Source organism: Neltuma alba, unplaced genomic scaffold (assembly GCF_004799145.2).
Source record: "Neltuma alba isolate B1F8T4 unplaced genomic scaffold, ASM479914v2 tig00005355_pilon, whole genome shotgun sequence".
NCBI classification, from domain to species: Eukaryota; Viridiplantae; Streptophyta; class Magnoliopsida; order Fabales; family Fabaceae; genus Neltuma; species Neltuma alba.
This window is the reverse complement of record NW_021634077.1, coordinates 1-19983: the sequence shown is the minus strand read 5'-3', so window position 1 is coordinate 19983 and position 19983 is coordinate 1. Positions and strand designations below refer to the sequence as shown.

Genomic DNA, 19983 nt, shown 5'->3' with positions numbered 1-19983 from the left:
GTGAGTCACCAGCATCACGACCCGAAACTGACTCAGTACGTTTCTTTTTCCTATCTATTATTTCCTTCAGATAGTCATATAAAAAAAAATTAACATGATAATAACAAACATATGCATGTAAGTAATTAAATTGAAAGTAGCCAGTCTTATACGTACGCGGTGCAATTATCATCGTTAATGGCAGGAACGGTGACAGGGAAAGAGAAACCACAAACTTTAGGGATATTGATGGTGAGATTGGGATGATAGGGCTGACCATTTTGCTTGAAGCATTGTTCATTCCAATTTGCTATCAGACCCACTCGAAGCTAAGTTGGAAGGCACAAAATTTTTAATATTGTGTTTTTTTTTTTCACTGTGTAAGATGACTTAGTGATGATTTAGAATGAGCAATACGAGAAAATTATTCAAAAAAAGTGCTCCTCTAACCTCAAATATAAAACCCAATTCGTATTATAATTTACACTATAAAATAAATTTTATATTTAATACCGGAACTGAGTGAGTGAGTTGAAACTTTTAAGAGAGACAAAGCTAAAACACTATCTTCCCATCATTCAACATCATCAGCAAATAAATAACATTATAAATTATTTTTTCAGAATAAAGGGGTTGAGTACCCCCGCAGAGAAGTGGCCAGGGAAAGATTAATGGTTTTGCGAATGAAATCCATAATCAATAAATACGAATTGAATCTTTACCAAAAATAAATACATAAATACGAAATGAAGTTTGTAAAGTAATCACATGGCTGGAATAGATGCGTGTGAGCAAGCGATGCCACGTGCACGCATCTCACTCACTCCTCTCACGAGTCACAACCTCCTTCTGAGTCAGGAAAAATAGAGAGCCACAAAACAAAATCGCTGCCTAAAGCAATTTTTAATGCACAAAATAGCCCATTCATCTATAACAGCTCCTATTCCCTTCCAACTTCTCTGTGGCTGCAAACTCCAGGACTTGCAAGTTTGGACAGATTCAGAAGAGAGTAAAACCACGCTTGTATTTCAATAAATGAACACTTCTTTACCAACATGTCTAAAAATACGGACATCACTAATCAATCAATTACACCAAGTGGATCGGCTCAGCCCATACAATATAACCTTATCCCACTTTATCAATGACGTAAAAGATAATTAGTATCCATACCGAAGTTATAAAAAATAAAAATAAGAAAACCACAAGAGAATGCAAATTAAAGCAAACAGGCTATGTTCCACTTCAACTGCAGCAGGCTCCACCCTGAGAAGACGAGCCATCCCTGCCTCCAGATGGTCCGGGAATTCCACCGTATCCCACTTTTATTCCGTAAGACTGCCACCATATAATTATGTATCATCAATATGGGACAGTGTGGTTTACTTCAAAATCATTGTTCACAAAAATCCTCTAATTTGTAAGGTTATATAACATGATGTATCAGGAAACCTTTAAAAGAACAATAAACTGATCCTCCATATTTTAAGAATGTTGTCAAATTTCCATAGTAGATAGCGAAGATGAAAGACGCAAACCTCATTTGATACATCAAAAACTCCATCCTGAATCTTCTTGTATATGGTTGCAGCTGTTTTAATGAACGCCTGCAAGAGGACAGGTTACATCAGAAAGCTTTGCTAGATTAAGATGATACGAAATTAAACCTTTTGTGGGGGGAGGGGGTTTTCAGCTTTCAACAAACACATGTATGATGGGAATTTTTACCTCTTCAACATTCTGAGCTGTTTTTGCTGAGGCCTCCATGAAGATTAGCCCATGCTCTTTAGCAAATTGTTCGCCTTCCTCAGTGCTCACTGCCCTTCTGTGAGCAAGATCACACTTATTGCCTATCAACATTATTGTCATATTTGCATTGGCATGCTGCCTTGCATCTTCCAACCAGCTAGCCAAGTGGTTAAATGTCTCCCTCCTATTGATAAGACCCAGGTCAGAAACTTTCACATTGTCCAAGGTGCAATTTGCTAATAAACACAGTATCAAAATAAAAACTGCACAAAGATGCATGAATCAATAACATCTCAAAACTTTTAACAGCCCCATCAAATTCAGTATGCATGACACTCCTCTCCTGCAACTAAAATACCTTGACTAATACTCAATCATAGATGGCCATAAAAACTCAAAAGACGATGTCTAGCATCATTGTTGTTTTTTTTCCCTCCACCGATATTTTGTTCTTTGACTAACAATACGTGTTCTCCCTCAATAAATCCAGATACGATCACCTAATCCTTGCCACAAAACTTAAAAACAATTATCGTACAAGTAAACTGCGAGATGCCTTCAAATTTAATAGTACCTGGTTATATCATAGACGAGCAGTGCACCTGCAGCTCCCCTGTAGTAAGACCTTGTGATAGACCTGAAGGATTCTTGACCAGCCTGACATATTACAAGCACACTCAGTACCATAGACCTAACACAAAAATAGGACACACTAAAATATGCTTAGCATGATAGTGACTAAAACAAGCCTGAAGTGATCAACAAAGCCATTAGAACAAACAGAAATGACTCGATCACAATCAGATAAGGGCACCACTACACCCTCCTGCACTATATTTAACAATTAGTAATATGAGATCATCAGCTCCGGCCACATATATTATTTAGGGAAGACATACCAGACCCCCTAAATGGGCCAGACAGGAAATAAATTCTCATACATAAGATGCTCAATTAAAAATATCACAACTTATGGGTAATTCCTTAAATGAAAAGTAACATATGCAATGCAGAATCCCAGATTTAAACTCCTTAAGAATTTGGATCAAGTCCAAGTATAGGAAGGGGGTCAAACCGTATCCCATATCTGCAATTTGATGGGTTTGTTATCAATGGTAATCATCCTGGCCCCAAATTCAACACCGATGGTCAAGTCGTGGACAGGTTGAAAGCGCTTGTCGGTAAATTGAAGTAGAAGGCATGACTTCCCTACACCTGCAGTGGGAAAAATCGTGGCTCAGTTCCGAACAGATGAACTCATGAACTAATTTTCTGATTACAGTTACAACTACAACATAAATAAAAAGGAGAACTACAACAAAGAACAAATTGCAGCCATAGATCCTCCTCAAAGAACCAGTATCCGATTATGTACGGAACCCTATTTCGCAAACATTCTGCAAGGCCATTTTACGAAGGACGTTATAGTGAATAAATAGAACCGATTCTTCTGTGTCTATCATCTTTATCAAAACGGTCAATTATCAATAAAAAAGGGGGAAAGAAGTCCTATAGAATGTATAGCTTTGAATTAAGGTAGACGACTTCTACAATTCTTCCTGAAGTGGACAATCCGAAAGAACCAGAAAAGTCATGAAGATGATTCACCGATAATTCAATCAAACAAGTTACAAAAGACAAAGGGCTTAAGACTTAACTGATGAAATTAAGCAACCCCAGATCAGGAAGCAACACTACTCCGATTGCAAAGCAAAGTAATTCTCAAACCCAAAATTTCTCAGGACTGAAATTAAATTAAAAAGGGGGGGGGGGGGAGAGAGAAATTACCGGTATCACCGATGATGATGTATTTGAAGAGGTATGCGTATGACATTCTCTGTGTTGGCGATACGGATGAAGCGCGAAGACTCGAAGTTCAGATCTTTCGAATTCAATAGCACTTTCTGAGAAAACAATCTTAAATATATACAGAAAACCCCGGGAAGAGATATAATTATAAAGCAATCAGAAGAAGGAGAGAAACGAAGGAAAGAATTGAATGAAAAGCAGAGAGAAAGAGAGAGAGCCAAAATCAAATAGAAACTTCCGAAGCAACTTCCAGAGAGGCCAATACGCTTCCGTCTCCGGTTCCAACTTCTCTATACTTTCCTTCGGTTCCGCTTGTCATACTCATGTCCTTCAGTAATATGCTGTACGACACGTGCGAAAAGATGGCCCACTTTTTTTTTAAGGGGAAAAAAAAAAAGAATTGGGCCTTCTTCCACAAGCAAGAACCCAACTGGTGATAATTAATTATTTATATGTGGATATATATGTATATATAACAATTATCTATTATCCTTATATCTCAAAATAATTTTTTCGTAAGGTTCCAATTATCAATTTTTACCTAAAGAATTAAATTTTTTATTGACTCACAATAGTCGAGAATAATTTTATTACTTATAAATAGTATGATTTATATAAATTTATATTATATATTATACATGTATTATAAATAATAGGCATGGATAAAATATTCTTATCTTTTTTAAGGAGTGATAAAATTATATGATATTCTTCACTAACACGAAATTATGCAAATTTTACCATGATAAAATGTTATCAATAAAATATACTTGTTATCCATAAAAGATACTTGTCAAAACTCAAGAGTATATTTTTATTCCTTTAATTTTTATAAGTATTTTTAAATCTTTTAAATCTTTATGGAGAAAATGATAATCTTTTATGCTGATTTATATTATTTTTAAAAATAAATTTAATATATCATTATATAAAAATAATTTTACTCACAAAACAATATTTTTTAAGATGGAAAGATTAGAATATGAAATGTTACGTAAAATTAAACAACTAATAAAAATGTATCATTTACCAAGAAACTTTTAAAAAAGTTAGCATGCATAATAATTGCTAAAAGACAAGCCGCTGTAATGGTATCAATATTATCCAAGAAAGTTCATCATGATGGATAGGAAAAGGCAGAGAGCGTAAAAAAAGGTGGCGTGGTTAAAAAATTAGTTCCATATTAATTATCATCAACACAAAAGAATGTTGTCCCCATTCAATATTTAATTTGGTTATAATTCATTAAAAAAATAAATAAAAAGGCACCTAATTTAAGCTGTACAATAAACAAGATGAAAGAAGACCATGGTTTTAAGAAAAAAGATGTGGGAGGATTATTATAGTATATGGTAGCTAGCATGTCTATTTACGTAATGGTTATATTTTTAAATAAGCTTATTTTGTCTATTATATATGTTTGATACAATCAACATTACATTCATAATTATCATTAATGAGGATAGCTTTAAAACCATAATTAATTAGTATCCCTATTCCTAGTGTCTGAGATCTTCATCACCGCCCACAACCTTATCTTTTTATGATTATTTTTTTTAAATATCTATGAGGCGTTTTAAAAAAATAATAATAATAAAAGATGTGATTATATTATAAGGAATGAGTGCCCAAAAAAGTCGTATAATTAGATTGATGAAATCGTATATTTTATTTTTGAATTTTGTATTGATAGAAGGATAACAAATAAGAACATTCATGTAATTACTTATTTAAAAAAAATAACAAAATACTACTAAACTTAGGATTGTGTTTGTTTGGCCTAGTAAGATGGCATGTAATTACTTCCTTACTAAGGATTTGATGAGCATCAAACCTCGCAAGAGCCAGCTCTGGCCTTAAAAGTATTTTAACGCAATCAAACACCTTATCTTGTGCATGTGAACGCTAAAGTATAACTTTACTTTTTATATTTACATCAAACCTCACATTAATTTTTTTAATTTCATAAAGTATATTTTTAGTTTTTTAATGGCTGTCAATTTCATCTTACACGAAATATTGACTCATCAAAATATAGATGACAAAATAATACTTTGCTCAAGACAAGAGTAACTATTACTAAATACACAGTACTCCTTCAGTCCTAAATATAAAACTCATTTTGTAGTGTAAATTACATTACAAAATAAGTCTTATATTTAAAACCAGAGGAGTATTATTTTATGTATGGGGTATTTTTTTAATAAATGGATTTAAATAAAATATATAGAAATGCATGGCTTAACAATTTAGCTTTTTTTATACGACTTTACTTTTATATTACTCTTTTTTTTCCCAATATTTATAGTGCATGTGTAAATTTTTTTCGCTAAAGCATAGGTATCTTCTTATTAGAATCAATCCTATTTGAGATTATTGAGCACCAAATGTGGACACATCTTCTAACAGAAATTTAAACTTTAATTTATCATATTGTGAGAGACTAGTCTTTTTTGTTAGACCCAATATCTACCGGTTATAACACGTGTAAATGACTAAATGTACAAATTCCTGAACTTTTCACAGATTATTGGGCCCAAAGTATTTCGCAATTAAGCTCTCGGGGCATGCTGGTGTTAAAAAAAAAAAAAACGAGTTTTCCGGGGATTGAAAAGCTTGGACCCTGTCCGATAGGAAAAATACAAAAATTGGAAATGAGCCCAAAGTTGCCTTTACTACTTCGGTCCTAGAGCAATCAAAAAGATTTGACCCAGAATAAAATTCCCCTTATTTCTAATTATAATATTACTCATAGAATAATCCATAGGATATTCCCCCATGGTGAAATTTTGAATAATAAAACAAGGCGAAATTAAGAATAAGAACATCATCACGAATTTAATCGGAAAAAGGCACGAGCCAGCTGGGATCAGCTTATATAAAAAAATATATTTTATTTTGTAAAACATGAAGTTCTCTTTTAAATAAAATTTGGGAATTAGAAATGATCACAAGTTAATGAAAAAATTGAGAATAACATGATTAAAAATAAGAAGGAAAAAGTGTAGAAGATGGAATGTAAATTCAAAATATGGAAGATAAAATATCAATTTTTTACCTATATTTTCTACTCATGCATTTTAAGCTTCATGTCCTGCAGTTTATTTTAATGTTTTTACTATAACGTGAATGTTTTTAAGAAAAATTGAAACTTATCCACATAAAACATTAAAAAAGTGATTCAAAGTTGAAGTTCTAGTCTCTTTTTTTTTTTGGGACTGAAGTTGAAGTTCTAGTCTAAACTTTAAATCCGAACATTTTTTTAATTAAAAGGACAAATAATAAGAATATGAGATTTTATTAACTCATATATCACAACAGTAATCAAACTTATAACATCTTACTTATAGAAGAACTTTTATAATAATAATTAAACCTGAAATTTCTCACTAATTAATAGAAGAACTTTAATTCCGCTGCATTGGCCAGAATTGAAAATTCTTTTTTTCAAAAAAAAAAAAAACCAACAAACTGACAACTGAGCCTAACCATGAAGTCAACAGCTTTCACACCCATCCACCTCTTATGCCCCAAAGAGGAACGCGTCAGTACATTTTGCCTACTTGGTCCAGACCCAATTCTACCCTGAATTGTTGCTTGTGAAAAAGACATGCTTGGAATTCCCATTTCCTGAGGGCAAAATTAAAAAAAAAAAAGGGATAATAATGTGCACAAAACATAATATTTGCAATAATTTTGTTTGTGACTTATCCCTTTCATCAAACTTTTTTGTGGCCAGTGAAAATTGAAAAGGGAAGAATGAAAAAACAAAAGAAAAAAAAAAAAAAAGGCAATCGACGAAGACATGAATACCCTCCAAAAGAAGAGCACCTTGGATCCAATTAAACTTTTAAAAGGTCATATCTTCAGTTTTGCCATTGGATCTTCAACATCAAGTATAACCAATTAATTTATAATTATTCATATATTAAAATATAACACTTCAAATTTTTTTATATTGATATTAAATATTAATTTTTTTATATATTTAATGCCTCCAACTTAAAATTTAAACTTATTTCAAAATTAAACTAATTTATTCATGAATATTTATATTTCTCAGGATGAATTAATTACTGTAGGTGTTAATTACGACCATAACTACTATTTTGTGAAGTAAACAAGTTTTGCTGCCTCAATGCTTTAGGGCAAAACATGCATATAAACAAGTAAATAATAATGAGCAATGAGTGACCAATGGAAAAATTTAAATTCATGAGCATCACTCATTCATTCACTTTTTTTTTTTTGGGCCAGACACTATTCATTTTATATACATACAATTTTATAATTATTAAATTCCTTTATGCATCACTCCTTAGCTTCTATCACCTTGTGATGTTGTCAGTTTTCTTATTTCCTCTCTCTGCAATTTGCTCAATTGGAGGATCCAATTAAAATAACTAGACATAAAGGATAACAGGGTTGCCCTTGACCTCAATTTCCGCTAATCCTGGTCATCGCATATGAGAGAACGAAGACAAGGCAGAAGGAAGGAAGAGAAGAGAAAGTGGGTGTAAGTAAAATAAAGGTTGTTCTTTTATGCTTTGAGATGTTATTAACTAGTAAATAAAAAAACAGAACAAGCATGAAGTAGCAGGGGGAGCTTTCAAGAGAGGCAGGATCCAATCCAATTTTAGATCTCAAAATCTTCATCCATCGGATCCTATAATTTTCGATTTTTGATTCTGGGGTTGAATCAGTTATTATTTTTTCCTGAGATTTTTGCTTCAACGTTTTATGGCATCTCCTGGGAATCCAAATCAACAGCCACAGCATCATCATCAGCAACAAACAAGTCAATTTGATTTGCAACATCTTTTCAAGCCTTCATCTAATCCTCCTCCTTTTCCTTCCAATCCCCCAATCTTAAACTCTTCTCCTTCATTCCTGCACCTTCTTCTTCCTCCTCCTCCTCCCCTCCTTCCTCTTCTTATCATACGCCTTCTTCTTCTTCTTATCCTCCACCCACTGGTATATACCCGTATAATCCTCACTATCTTCCTTACCAAACGCATCTCCAGCAGCAACAGCAGCCCCAAGAACAACCTCGTATTCTTCCTCATCTTCTCCAAATGCATGTTCCACCTAGACCCATGTTTCAATCGCCTTCTCCTTCATCATCCCCGCTAATTCCTTCATCTCCGAATCCTAGTAATAACTCCAGTGGGGCCCGCTTGATGGCTCTCTTTGGCACACAACAAAACCCTTCTCCTTCAAATCCTGAACCCACTCAATCCTCCTCTGTTCCGACAGTTTCTGAATTTGCAATACCTGCAAATCCGACACTCTTGCCTTCCAGCCCTTCGGCTCCAACGAGGATGCTCAGCAGCAAACTTCCTAAAGGACGTCATTTGATAGGAGACAATGTTGTCTACGACATTGATGTTCGGTTGCCAGGAGAGGTTCAACCTCAGCTTGAGGTCACTCCTATCACTAAGTATGCCTCTGATCCCGGGCTTGTGCTTGGCCGTCAAATTGCAGTGAATAGATCTTATATATGCTATGGACTGAAACTTGGTGCAATCCGGGTCCTTAATATTAATACTGCACTAAGATATTTGCTCCGGGGTCACACCCAGGTTGGTTGCTTTAACACAATCCTTTCTTTGTTTTGTTATTTCCTCGAATTTATCATTGAGTCAAATCTAGCTTCTTTGTGATAGAAAATTTGATCTCTAGCTCCCCTAAATCGGTTGATTATGTAACTGTTGACTTCTTTTGTTTCATCCCTCATATGACTTGCCTAGTTAGCTTTTGAATATGTTAAGTTTTCCCTGTCATGTATAAGAAATTCATTGCTGCTACACTCAATTGATATGTGATGATTTTATGTTTTATGTGTCACCCTTCATTTATTTAAATAAACCTTTTGTGTAGAGAGTAACAGATATGGCTTTCTTTGCCGAGGACCTTCACCTTCTGGCCAGGTAAATTCACTTCTGTGTTTATTGTTTGTCATTAAAATTGCATTGCACTGATGTATTCATTTACCCCGTTTGAATGTGCTGTCAAATTCACAGTGCTAGCACTGATGGGAGAATTTTCGTATGGAAGATCAATGAGGGTCCTGATGAGGAAGACAAACCTCAAATTACTGGAAAAGTCATCATAGCCCTTCAAATATCAGGAGTTGGTGAATCAGTTCATCCACGAGTGTGCTGGCATCCCCACAAACAAGTAATAACAAATTTGTAACTGTGATCATTTAGCTTGAATCCTCCTCCCTATCTTGATGTAAGTTTTAACTTCTTTGTTGTCCATTTCTTGGAATTGATCAATAGGAGATTCTAATGGTTGCTATTGGAAACCGCATCCTTAAAATTGACACCATGAAAGTTGGAAAAGGTGAAAGTTTTTCAGCAGAGGAGCCTCTTAAATGTTCCATTGATAAGTTGATTGATGGGGTGCAACTTGTTGGTAAACATGATGGCGATGTCACTGAGTTGTCAATGTGCCAATGGATGAAAAGTCGGTTAGCTTCAGCATCAACTGATGGCACGGTTTGCATTCCCCTCCTTTCTTTGTTCTTTTGCTTTGTGTATCTGTCTTCCAATTTTACATTGTGGGGGCTCCGAAACGATGAACATGCCTGATACCCTCTCAGGCAACATGACCCCCCCACTGGGGGTGTTCATGTCATGATGTTATCAATTGGACTTATTTTTGATAAGGTCAGTTGTTCCATCAGATATAACAATTTTAACCTATGACTACAGTAGTGTGTATGTGAAATATATTATTTTTTTCATTTCTTTTTGAACTTATTTTCTTTCAATGGATGGTATAAATAAAGTACTCCAGCTAATTAATTCATGGCATAAATTTATGGTTGAGTTCCAATATGAAGAATCATCTTCAGCTTCGCTCTACCTTTGGCTTATCAATTACTCATTCTTGCCGACAGGTAAAGATATGGGAAGAACGCAAGGCATCACCACTTGCTGTTTTAAGGCCTCATGATGGCAATCCTGTTAATTCTGTGACATTCTTGACTGCTCCTCACCGCCCTGATCACATTGTCCTTATCACAGCGGTATATGCTTCTCTTTTCTCTCATAATTGGAAATATGATATATGATTATGATTCATCTGTGGGTGTTTTTGGACTTTTGCAATGCTGCTTGGTCAATTATTCCTCTGCTGATGGTGCATCTCTCATAATTGGAAATATGATATATGATTATGATTCATCTGTGGGTGTTTTTGGACTTTTGCAATGCTGCTTGGTCAATTATTCCTTCTGCTGATGGTGCCATCCAGCATCACCCAAGCATTTTCATAAAATGATTTATTTTTGCATATTTTTCCTTTACTGCAGGGGCCACTAAATCGGGAAGTGAAGATATGGGTCTCTGACAATGACGAGGGCTGGTTATTGCCTAGTGACTCTGAGTCATGGAACTGTATCCAGACTCTGGATATAAAAAGTTCTTCTGAAGCCAACCCCGAGGATGCTTTCTTTAATCAAGTTGTAGCATTGAACCGTGCTGGTCTATTTCTGCTTGCTAATTCCAAAAAAAATACAATATATGCTGTACACATAGAATATGGACTTAATCCAACTGCTACTCGCATGGATTACATTGCTGAGTTCACAGTCACAATGCCTATATTAAGTCTTACTGGAACCAGTGATTCTTTACCAGATGGAGAACATATTGTACAAATTTATTGCGTCCAGACACAAGCTATTCAACAGTATGCACTTAATTTGTCTCAATGTTTACCTCCGCCTTTGGACAACATTGAACTCGAGAAAACAGCACCCAATAGATCTCGTGCCTTTGATGGATCTAATATAGAAGTTGGAAATATGCCTCAAGTTCATTCTAGCAACTCTGAAGCTGGCCCCATTCACAGTCTCCCTGTCAGTTTGCCTTCTTCTGATATTTCTGGTTCGCCAGAAGGTTCTGCTTCAGGCACAGAAACAAAGCCACGTGATGTGCCTTCTCATAATGGCACTGAACATATCAGTACTGCTTCACCTCCTCTTCCTTTGAGCCCAAGATTGTCACGAAAGTTATCCGATTTCAAAAGTCCATCAAATAATATAGAGACTACTTCATTAAGCGCTGATCACAGTAGTGAGCAGACATACCTTGATTGTTCAGTTGAGCAGAGAGTGGAGTCTGAAAAAGATGGTATGCGTGATGTGCCTGCATCAGTTGACAGTTTAAGGAAGAATGATAAAGAAAATGAAGCCTCTATGGCTTCCAATACTTCTACAATGTTCAAACACCCAACCCATTTGGTAACCCCGTCTGAGATATTCTCTACAGCTCCTTTATCTTCAGAGAATTCTCATACCTCTCAAGGCATTAATGTAGCCGAAGCAAAGGTTCAAGATGTTGCCGATAGTGATGCAGTAAATGCTGAACTAGAGGTCAAGGTTGTAGGTGAGACAAATTCTAATCAAGAAAAAACCGAGTCTGATAGAGAGAGAGATGCTCACACTACCATTGCTGAGAAAAAAGAGAAGTTATTCTATTCTCAGGCGTCTGACCTGGGCATTCAAATGGCCAGAGAAACTTGTAGCATTGAGGGAGTTCACCAGACAGGTGAAATGAATAATAATGACGCACCTGATCGAACTTGCAACCCTGCTAAGGGAGAAAGTCAGGATATGAGTAAGGTTGTAACTGCCAGCCTCAGTGAATCAGAAACCACTGTTGCTGCTTCACAATCTCCAGCACCATCTGCGAAAGGTAAAAAACAAAAAGGCAAAAATTCTCAAGTATCTGGTTCATCTTCTGCATCTCCTAGTCCTTTTAACTCAATGGCCTCATCAAATTATCAAGGTGGCAATTCAGAAGGCTCTACCATGGAAGCTGTTTTGCCCCAATTATCAACTATGCAGGAGATGCTAGGCCAGGTATCAATTCACATTTTTGCATTTTTTTTTAAAAAAAATTGTGTCTGTTTCTTTCAGCCTATTATGCTTGAACCATTTTTTGGAGTGTAATGTGGATTACAGGGATGCTTCATGTCTAGCCTGAGTTAACTGTTTTCAGTATTAATATGTACTGCTCTTATTTCCTCTTAATCAGACCAATTTAATTTTATAAAATATTTCCTTGATGATAAAATTTGAGTCTTTTATTTCTTTTGTCTATCAAATTTTATGGGAGTTTCCTGTAAGTATTTAGTGAAGACAGAATGCACTGCATTTTGCGACCTTGAAATTGATAGCCCTATATGTCCTTTGATCAAGTCTGATCCTTTACTTCAATGTCCTGTTTATGCATCATTCGTCTCTTTATTCCATTTCAATTAGTCTGGAACATCCACAAAGTGCACCTTATCTGTAATATCTATACTAGCAGAATGTATTTTATAATTGTGTGATTTTGTAGCACCCTGTAGTTGATATTGTTTTGAAGCCGTTGGCCTCTATCATCACGTGACTTGCCCTTGCAAACCCAAAATAAAACAACTAAAATCTCAAGTCTTTCCTGGAATTTTTTTAATAATATTCTTTAAGAATTAAGATCTCTGGTTTTGCCACTCTTATCTAGACATGTGAAAGAATGACCTTGATTGTCTCTGCTTGTTTTCTTTTTAATAACCTTTTGTTGTTCTGCAGTTAATAAGCATGCAAAAAGAAATGCAAAAACAGATGAATGTGATGGTTTCTGTCCCAATTACCAAGGAAGGCAAAAGATTAGAAGGATCCTTCGGTAGGAACATGGAGAGAGTTGTCAAGGCTAACTCTGATGCTCTATGGGCTCGATTGCTAGAAGAAAATGCAAAGCAAGAGAAGTTAGAGCAGGATCGTGCTCAGCAAATAACGAATTTGATCTCCAATTATGTAAACAAGGATTTATCCGCTCAATTGGAGAAAACTATTAAGAAGGAGATATCTTCAATTGGAACAACTGTTGCTCGTTCAATCACTCAAATCATAGAGAAGACAATATCATCAACTGTTATGGACTCATTCCAGGTTAAAAGAAATATAATTATTTGAATGTGGTAGCGTTAAATTAGTGTGTAATTGTGGTTAGCTTGGAAGATTTGAGGGAGAAAACCCCCCATTGCGAATGCTCCTAGATATGACAAGATAATTTACTCTCTTCGGAGGCAACTATAGAAAATAGTTAAACTGTCATGTCAAGGCAAACTTTCATCAATTTTATATTAGAATTGAATACTCACTTAATCAATATGATTTGGTCGAGTGTGGTATATTTCCACCTGAAATTTTTGATAAAAGTATTGTAGGATCACATCTACTTAGCTACTTAAATGTTGGCAATTTTGGTTTGTATGACTGACACTCTTCTATAAATACCGCAGAAGGGAGTGGGGGACAGGGCACTGAACCAACTGGAAAAATCAGTAAGTTCAAAACTTGAAGCTACAGTGGCTAGGCAGATACAAGCACAGTTCCAAACTTCTGGCAAGCTAGCTCTTCAGGTGAGCTCATAATCAACATTGAATGCTATTTTAAAAACGACTCAGGCATATAATATTTTGAAAAGACTTATTAGCCTATAATCGATATTGATCAATATTTTGAAAATAGCTCTTCAAAACTTTTTTCCTTGTTATCTATAACCTGTTCGTATGCAAAACATAAATTTCTGTCTGCCTGTCCTTTGCTGGTTGCTGTATATGGAATTGCTTAAATGATTGATGACCTACAAAGTTTCAATCTTCTGGGGACATTTCTGTAATTTCGACAACTTGTCATGCACATGTTCTCCATAATGCAGGAGGTATTCATGTTAAAACTCAAATGACCTCATGTTGTTTGACACATTTAATGTGTAGATTAGAATAGGATAGGATAAGGTGAACGGATAATACATGGTAGCAAACCAAGCTGTGTTCTATGTTTATGATTTCTCTTCTCTTATTATGCAACCGACTGCACAGGGTAACTATTGGTATAAAGTATAAACGAATAACTTAGACGAGATTCTCTTCTTTCTCAGTTGAAACACAAGTAACACTTGACTCTATTGAGACATCTTTTCAACTTATCCTTTCTTTTCTAATATCTATCGTTCACATGCCTATAGTGGGTTTATTTTCTTCATTTCTCTGCTCCTTTTCAAAATTCATACGACGTATCAGGACATTCTGATATTTTTGGATTGTTGAATTTGGATCTTCATTTCCTCAAGGATTATACAGAGTAAAGAAAATCTCCCTCCTAAGGGACCAAAGTAAATTGTGAGTTCATATTTATTTTGCTTGGTTGTCCGGCCAGTAGAGCGGTTGATATTTTAGAGAACAAACCCAAGATTGAACATCCCAGCTTCATGAAAGCATGACTTATCAAAAGTACAAATCCTGATCTAAAATCCCATCACACAGCCAGCAATTCTGACAAAAGTGAAACTAGAGAAAAATAGCACAAGCCTATTGATAACTGTAGATGGATGTTTATGTGGTGATCTTTGGATTAGATTCTGCCAGAAGTCAAAACTCCATAATCCAGTGTCGGTCTACGCTCACACTTAAAGTCAGAATATAGAATGAAAATCCAGCCAAATCTGGTCTGGAGAGAAATTGATTGAAGGTACATTTTTTCCTGTGAAGTGTTGGCGTCAAACATCAAGTAAGGCCTGATAGTAATTTGTTATGCATGAAGCATGCTACATGATGATAAACTACTTAAAATAAGGATCCCAAATTATTAATGTCACCCTGTAACCCTTAACATGTATAGTCATGTGGTGTCTGATATCCAACATATTCAATACATTTTTGTTTAGAGACTCTTCTAGAGCCTTAAGTTGTGCAATTTTTCTAGTATGTTCATGTTCAGTGTTTGGACCTTTGCAACTTCACATGACTTGATTTATTGCCTTGTCAAGGCAACATTTTAAAATAAGGTCTGTTTGAATTCTGAACTTTGCCGATACTAAAGGTCAGGGAATTTGCAGTTTTATTTCGACATCTGAAAGCTCTATCATTCTGGCTTCTCCAATTTTTTAATTTTCCATCCTTCTCTAATCTCCAAGATATTTGAAGCTGTGTTTGTATGCAACTATAGCTTAGAACTTGATCTCATTCTGGACCATTTGTCTGCTCTAGTTTTGCAGGCATGAATGGTCTGGAACTTGTTGCCTGTTTGTGTAGCTGTGGTTAGTTAATTATTTTGGTGTTTCAATTTGTAGGAAGCACTCAAGTCTAGTCTGGAAGCTTCAATGATTCCTGCATTTGAGATGTCATGCAAAGCTATGTTTGAGCAAATTGATGTGGCATTTCAGAACGGAATTGTAAAGCACACTACTGCTATTCAACAGCAGTACGATTCTACTCATTCTCCTCTAGTCATGAGTTTAAGGGTATGTGCAGTGAGACTATTTTGGAAACAGATAATGATTTACACCTTCAGCTTTTTCTTGTCCTGCCACAGTAGCATGTTCTTTCCTTTTTTGTCATCTTACACCTGTTTGTGTTGTTGTTGGCTGACAATTTTTTTTTTCCTGGACGTGGTAGAATTAATTTTTTGTCTGTTGAATTACCTCTAGTACACAATCCAAAAATCTATATGTGATATATATGGCATTTTTATGTGGCTGAGGATTTCATTTAGTTTACATTATTGTTTTTGAAAGGAATAATGTAGCATTTATGATCTATAACAAGGCATTTTTGCAACAAAATATGACCATATAAACAAGTAAATAACCTTTTTTGAAGTAGAATAATTTGGAAACTATAGGCTTTATCTCAGTTCTATGCTAAGACAGGAAGTTCATTATGCATCTGTTTATAACTACATACATCTCTAGCTGACTTAGAACATTGATATGCTAATATAGAATCTGTTTGACTTTCACAGAGGTATTTGTATTTGAACACGTTTTTGCATGCATGCTTTTATACATGGAACCTGTTGTGGGTATTTAAGCATCATAATGATATATGAAAAGGTCAATTTGATCTCACCAACCTAGGCATTTTTTTTTTCCTACTCAGAAATATCAATACTGAGTTAAAGTCGAATGTAAATGTGCGCCTCAACACCATAATTTTGACTCTTTAAAAGAAGTCTTTTCATAACTCGGTAATAACAAATATCTAAGAGCTGCACTTATATTTGTTCTCATAAGAAGGGATATGATGATCTGAAAAAGCTATACTTGTGGTTTATTGGGTATGGAATTAACTGTATGATTGGCTTATGTTTGAAGTCTCACATGTCTGATTCCTCATGGTTGAATACTCAATTTGCAACTTCCATGTTCCACAGGATACAATTAATTCAGCATCTTCAATTACTCAAACCTTGAGTGGACAATTGGCTGATGGCCTACATAAACTATCAGAAATTGCAGCTACCTCCAAAGTGGCAGATTCCTCAGTAACGCAAATCAGCAATGGTTTGCACGAGATTGTACGTTTTTCTTTGTCATCCCCTTTTATTCTTATTCCCAAAAAGTAGCGTTCTTGATGTTTGTCACTGCAAAATCACTCTTATATCACAGGCCGAGGATCCAACCAAAGAACTATCAAGGTTGATAAGTGAAAGAAAATTTGAGGAAGCATTCACTGGTGCCCTTCTAAGAAGTGATGTTTCAATAGTTTCTTGGTTGTGCTCTCAGGTATGGCTGCCATTGAATAGCTATTCCGAAGAAATAATCATGTCGAATAAAGCATAAAAATGGAGATAGAGGAGGTTGTTTGTGTTTCTTTTTAGTGTACTGAAAAGACATTTATAAATGTTTGCTATCATATTCTCCAGGATTAATTTTTGGGGGAAAAAAATCGACTCCTTATAATTAGGTCCTCCGAGGAAAAAAAATTGCATCGTGTTGTTATTCCACAATCTAATGGCAAACTTATACAAGAGCATAATGCAATGGGAAGACAGTGGGATGTGACTGTTTGAGATTCTTGCACGCATTCCTCCAATATAAGTTTCCATTTCTTACTAGATTCTCTTGTATATTTTTCTATGTTCTATCACCCAAAAAAAAACTCAAAATCACTATTAATTTAAAATATAAAACTACTCTCTTTACTGTCCAAAAAGAGATGAAATCAGATTTCTAGATATTGTTATTGTGCATTGCCACTGTAACATCTACTTTCATACCCCCCTGACCAGGTTGATTTGGCTGGTATATTGTCGATGGGGCCACTGCCATTAAGCCAAGGAGTTATTCTGTCTCTTCTCCAGCAACTATCATGTGACCTCAATGCTGAGTCACCCAGAAAATTGGCATGGATGACCGATGTGGCTGCTGCAATAAACCCGGCAGATCCTTCAATCGCGGTGCACGTTAGGCCAATATTGGAGCAAGTGTATCAGATTCTGGGCCATCATCGGGCGCTACCAACTACTTCCTCATCAGAAGCAAGCGCAATTCGCCTGCTTATGCATGTCATCAATTCGGTGTTATTGAGCTGTAAATGAACTTCACTTTGTATTTTATTACCTGTGCAGAAAATGGAAGTCTCAACTTTGGTCTGTATAGAAATCTAGATAGTTCAGTGGACAAGGTGAACTATTTATGTAGCTAGCTGTCTTGTACAATTGATTATTTGTGTGAAATAGCCTCATTTCTGTCTGTTGTATTGTACTTTACATCTGAGATATAGTCCTCATCAAATTGAATCTCTTGCATTTTTGTTACCAAAAGGCCCACTTGGTATATCTGAAAGGGACTAGAGGGATTAGAAAAGGAATCATGCAGAGGGCTTGCATGGAACAATGTAATCCTTCATTTATGGTAATGTACTGATGGAATTGAGAGCATTTTCAATAATGTGGACTAAATTTTATTCAAATATCGGGTTTTATTCTTCCTGCAATTCATTTTTCAACGATTTCTCTGATTTCTTCGTGTAGCCTTTGAGCGAGGAACAGTATAATTCTTAAAAGTAGTTCTCTTTATAACTTGTCACCAATTCCAAATCATCAACTCTATCTTGTTTATTTCTTGCTATTGGCAGCGTATGATAAATAACTTCAGCAATGGCCATTCTTATCGTCATCTATTTGCATTTAAGAAATAGTTAAACAGAATCGTATTCCTGTGAATGGGAGCTGTCCTGATCACAAGTATCCAGCTAAGTTCTGTATATAATACTGAATGTGGGGCTATTTTTTCGTCAATAAGATGCTGTTTTTAATTAAAAAAGATATGGTCGTAAGATGATAATCTTTATGAGTACTAAGGGTGAGTTTGGCATCCCATATAATTACTTTAAAAAAGTGTTTCAACATTATTTGAGATAATTTTCTTCGCATATTTATTTTAAATTCCGTAAAATTACTTCTAAAAAAACTAATACAAAAAGTGATTTTTTGATAAGGGGATTGAGCAGTAGGATCAGGTGCTTTTTTGGGGGACTAATATTTTGCACTTTCCTCCTATCATGTTTTCTGTGTAATCTTTTGCCATCTATGATTGTATTTTAGAGCTGAAATTCTCTAAAAATTCTGAACACAAAAGTGATACAAAAACTCCCAACTGTTTTCTATGAAGTATGAACAAACGCACATTGGAGAGGTTTATCGTTGCCCATCATCTTTTGAGAAAAATTAGTCTTTGCTGTGATCTTTCAAATAAAGGACTAATGAATGCTAAATTTTTTTTTTTAAAAAAAGATAAATGTTTAGTAGGAGTCACTAATGTTTTGTACATTTATTGTAAATCTAATCAAGGTCATTTATATTCTCAAAAGACGCAATGAATATAATATATTCATGGTCACTTTGTGATTAGTATAAGGGTAAAGAGAAATACTAACCCCAAAAAACTAGCATATTAGGATAAAGAATCTTTTGAATTTATAAACCATACAATATTTGCAAGATTTCTTAATATGAGACTTATAACAATGCACCCTCTTGAGAGGCGACACCCTCAGCAACTCCACATCACAGTACTTCACTCAGCCTCTTGTCAGTCAAAACACTCCATGGATAACCCTCTCTTGTTGGCTGACTCTCAATAAAAGTACCGATGTAATGAAAATAAACTCAAAAAAAGAGCTTAATCCCAAAAGACTAGCTTATTAGAAAAGAGAATGTGTTATAAGTTTCACATTAAAGAATTTCACAAGTGTTATGTACTTTATAAGTTCAATAAGTTCTTCCTCTTAATAGACTAGTCTTTTGGAATGAATTCTTCTTTTACTTATTATATTGATGCTTTCATTAAGAGTCGGCCAAGTGGAGATTCCTGAATATGGGATTCATAACACACTTTCGTAATCCTGAAAATTTCATAATAAATATTACACCGATTTGGTATTCTCAAGGTAAAATGTCTTTTTTTAAAAAAAAAAAAAAATAGATACGAAGTGTTCCAACCTTAAACATTGTTCACATCCCATCACACTTCCATTATCCACCTAGTTAAATGATTCCGTTATCTCATTTATAGCTCATAAACTGCCAACATCTAACTTGAAGCATACGAAGGTTTTTATACATATCAATTATAATAACTAATTAATCTATTTTTTTAAAAT

At 35.0% G+C, this 19983-nt stretch overlaps 2 protein-coding genes across 2 annotated transcripts in view; one reads left to right on the top strand and one right to left on the bottom strand.

Annotated features, from left to right (window-relative positions):
• Nucleotides 1-18291, top strand: part of LOC114747549 (enhancer of mRNA-decapping protein 4-like) — a 29425-nt gene extending 11134 nt beyond the window's left edge. Inside the window, 14 exon segments of the mRNA XM_028935902.1 lie at nt 8269-8433; nt 8436-9119; nt 9418-9467; nt 9561-9717; nt 9822-10040; nt 10445-10573; nt 10859-12245; nt 12339-12412; nt 13124-13483; nt 13837-13956; nt 15669-15839; nt 16751-16894; nt 16986-17102; nt 17609-18291. Coding sequence (XP_028791735.1) covers nt 8269-8433; nt 8436-9119; nt 9418-9467; nt 9561-9717; nt 9822-10040; nt 10445-10573; nt 10859-12245; nt 12339-12412; nt 13124-13483; nt 13837-13956; nt 15669-15839; nt 16751-16894; nt 16986-17102; nt 17609-17917 — 4086 coding nt within the window. The 3' untranslated portion in view covers nt 17918-18291.
• LOC114747550 (ras-related protein RABB1c) lies at nt 982-3837 on the bottom strand. The gene is made up of 6 exons (XM_028935903.1): nt 3517-3837; nt 2804-2943; nt 2303-2385; nt 1708-1912; nt 1518-1586; nt 982-1317 (listed from the first exon to the last, which is right to left on the bottom strand). The coding sequence occupies exons 1-6, from the start codon at nt 3560-3562 to the stop codon at nt 1225-1227; spliced, it is 636 nt and encodes a 211-aa protein (XP_028791736.1). The 5' UTR covers nt 3563-3837; the 3' UTR covers nt 982-1224.
• Nucleotides 18292-19983: the final 1692 nt, after the last annotated feature.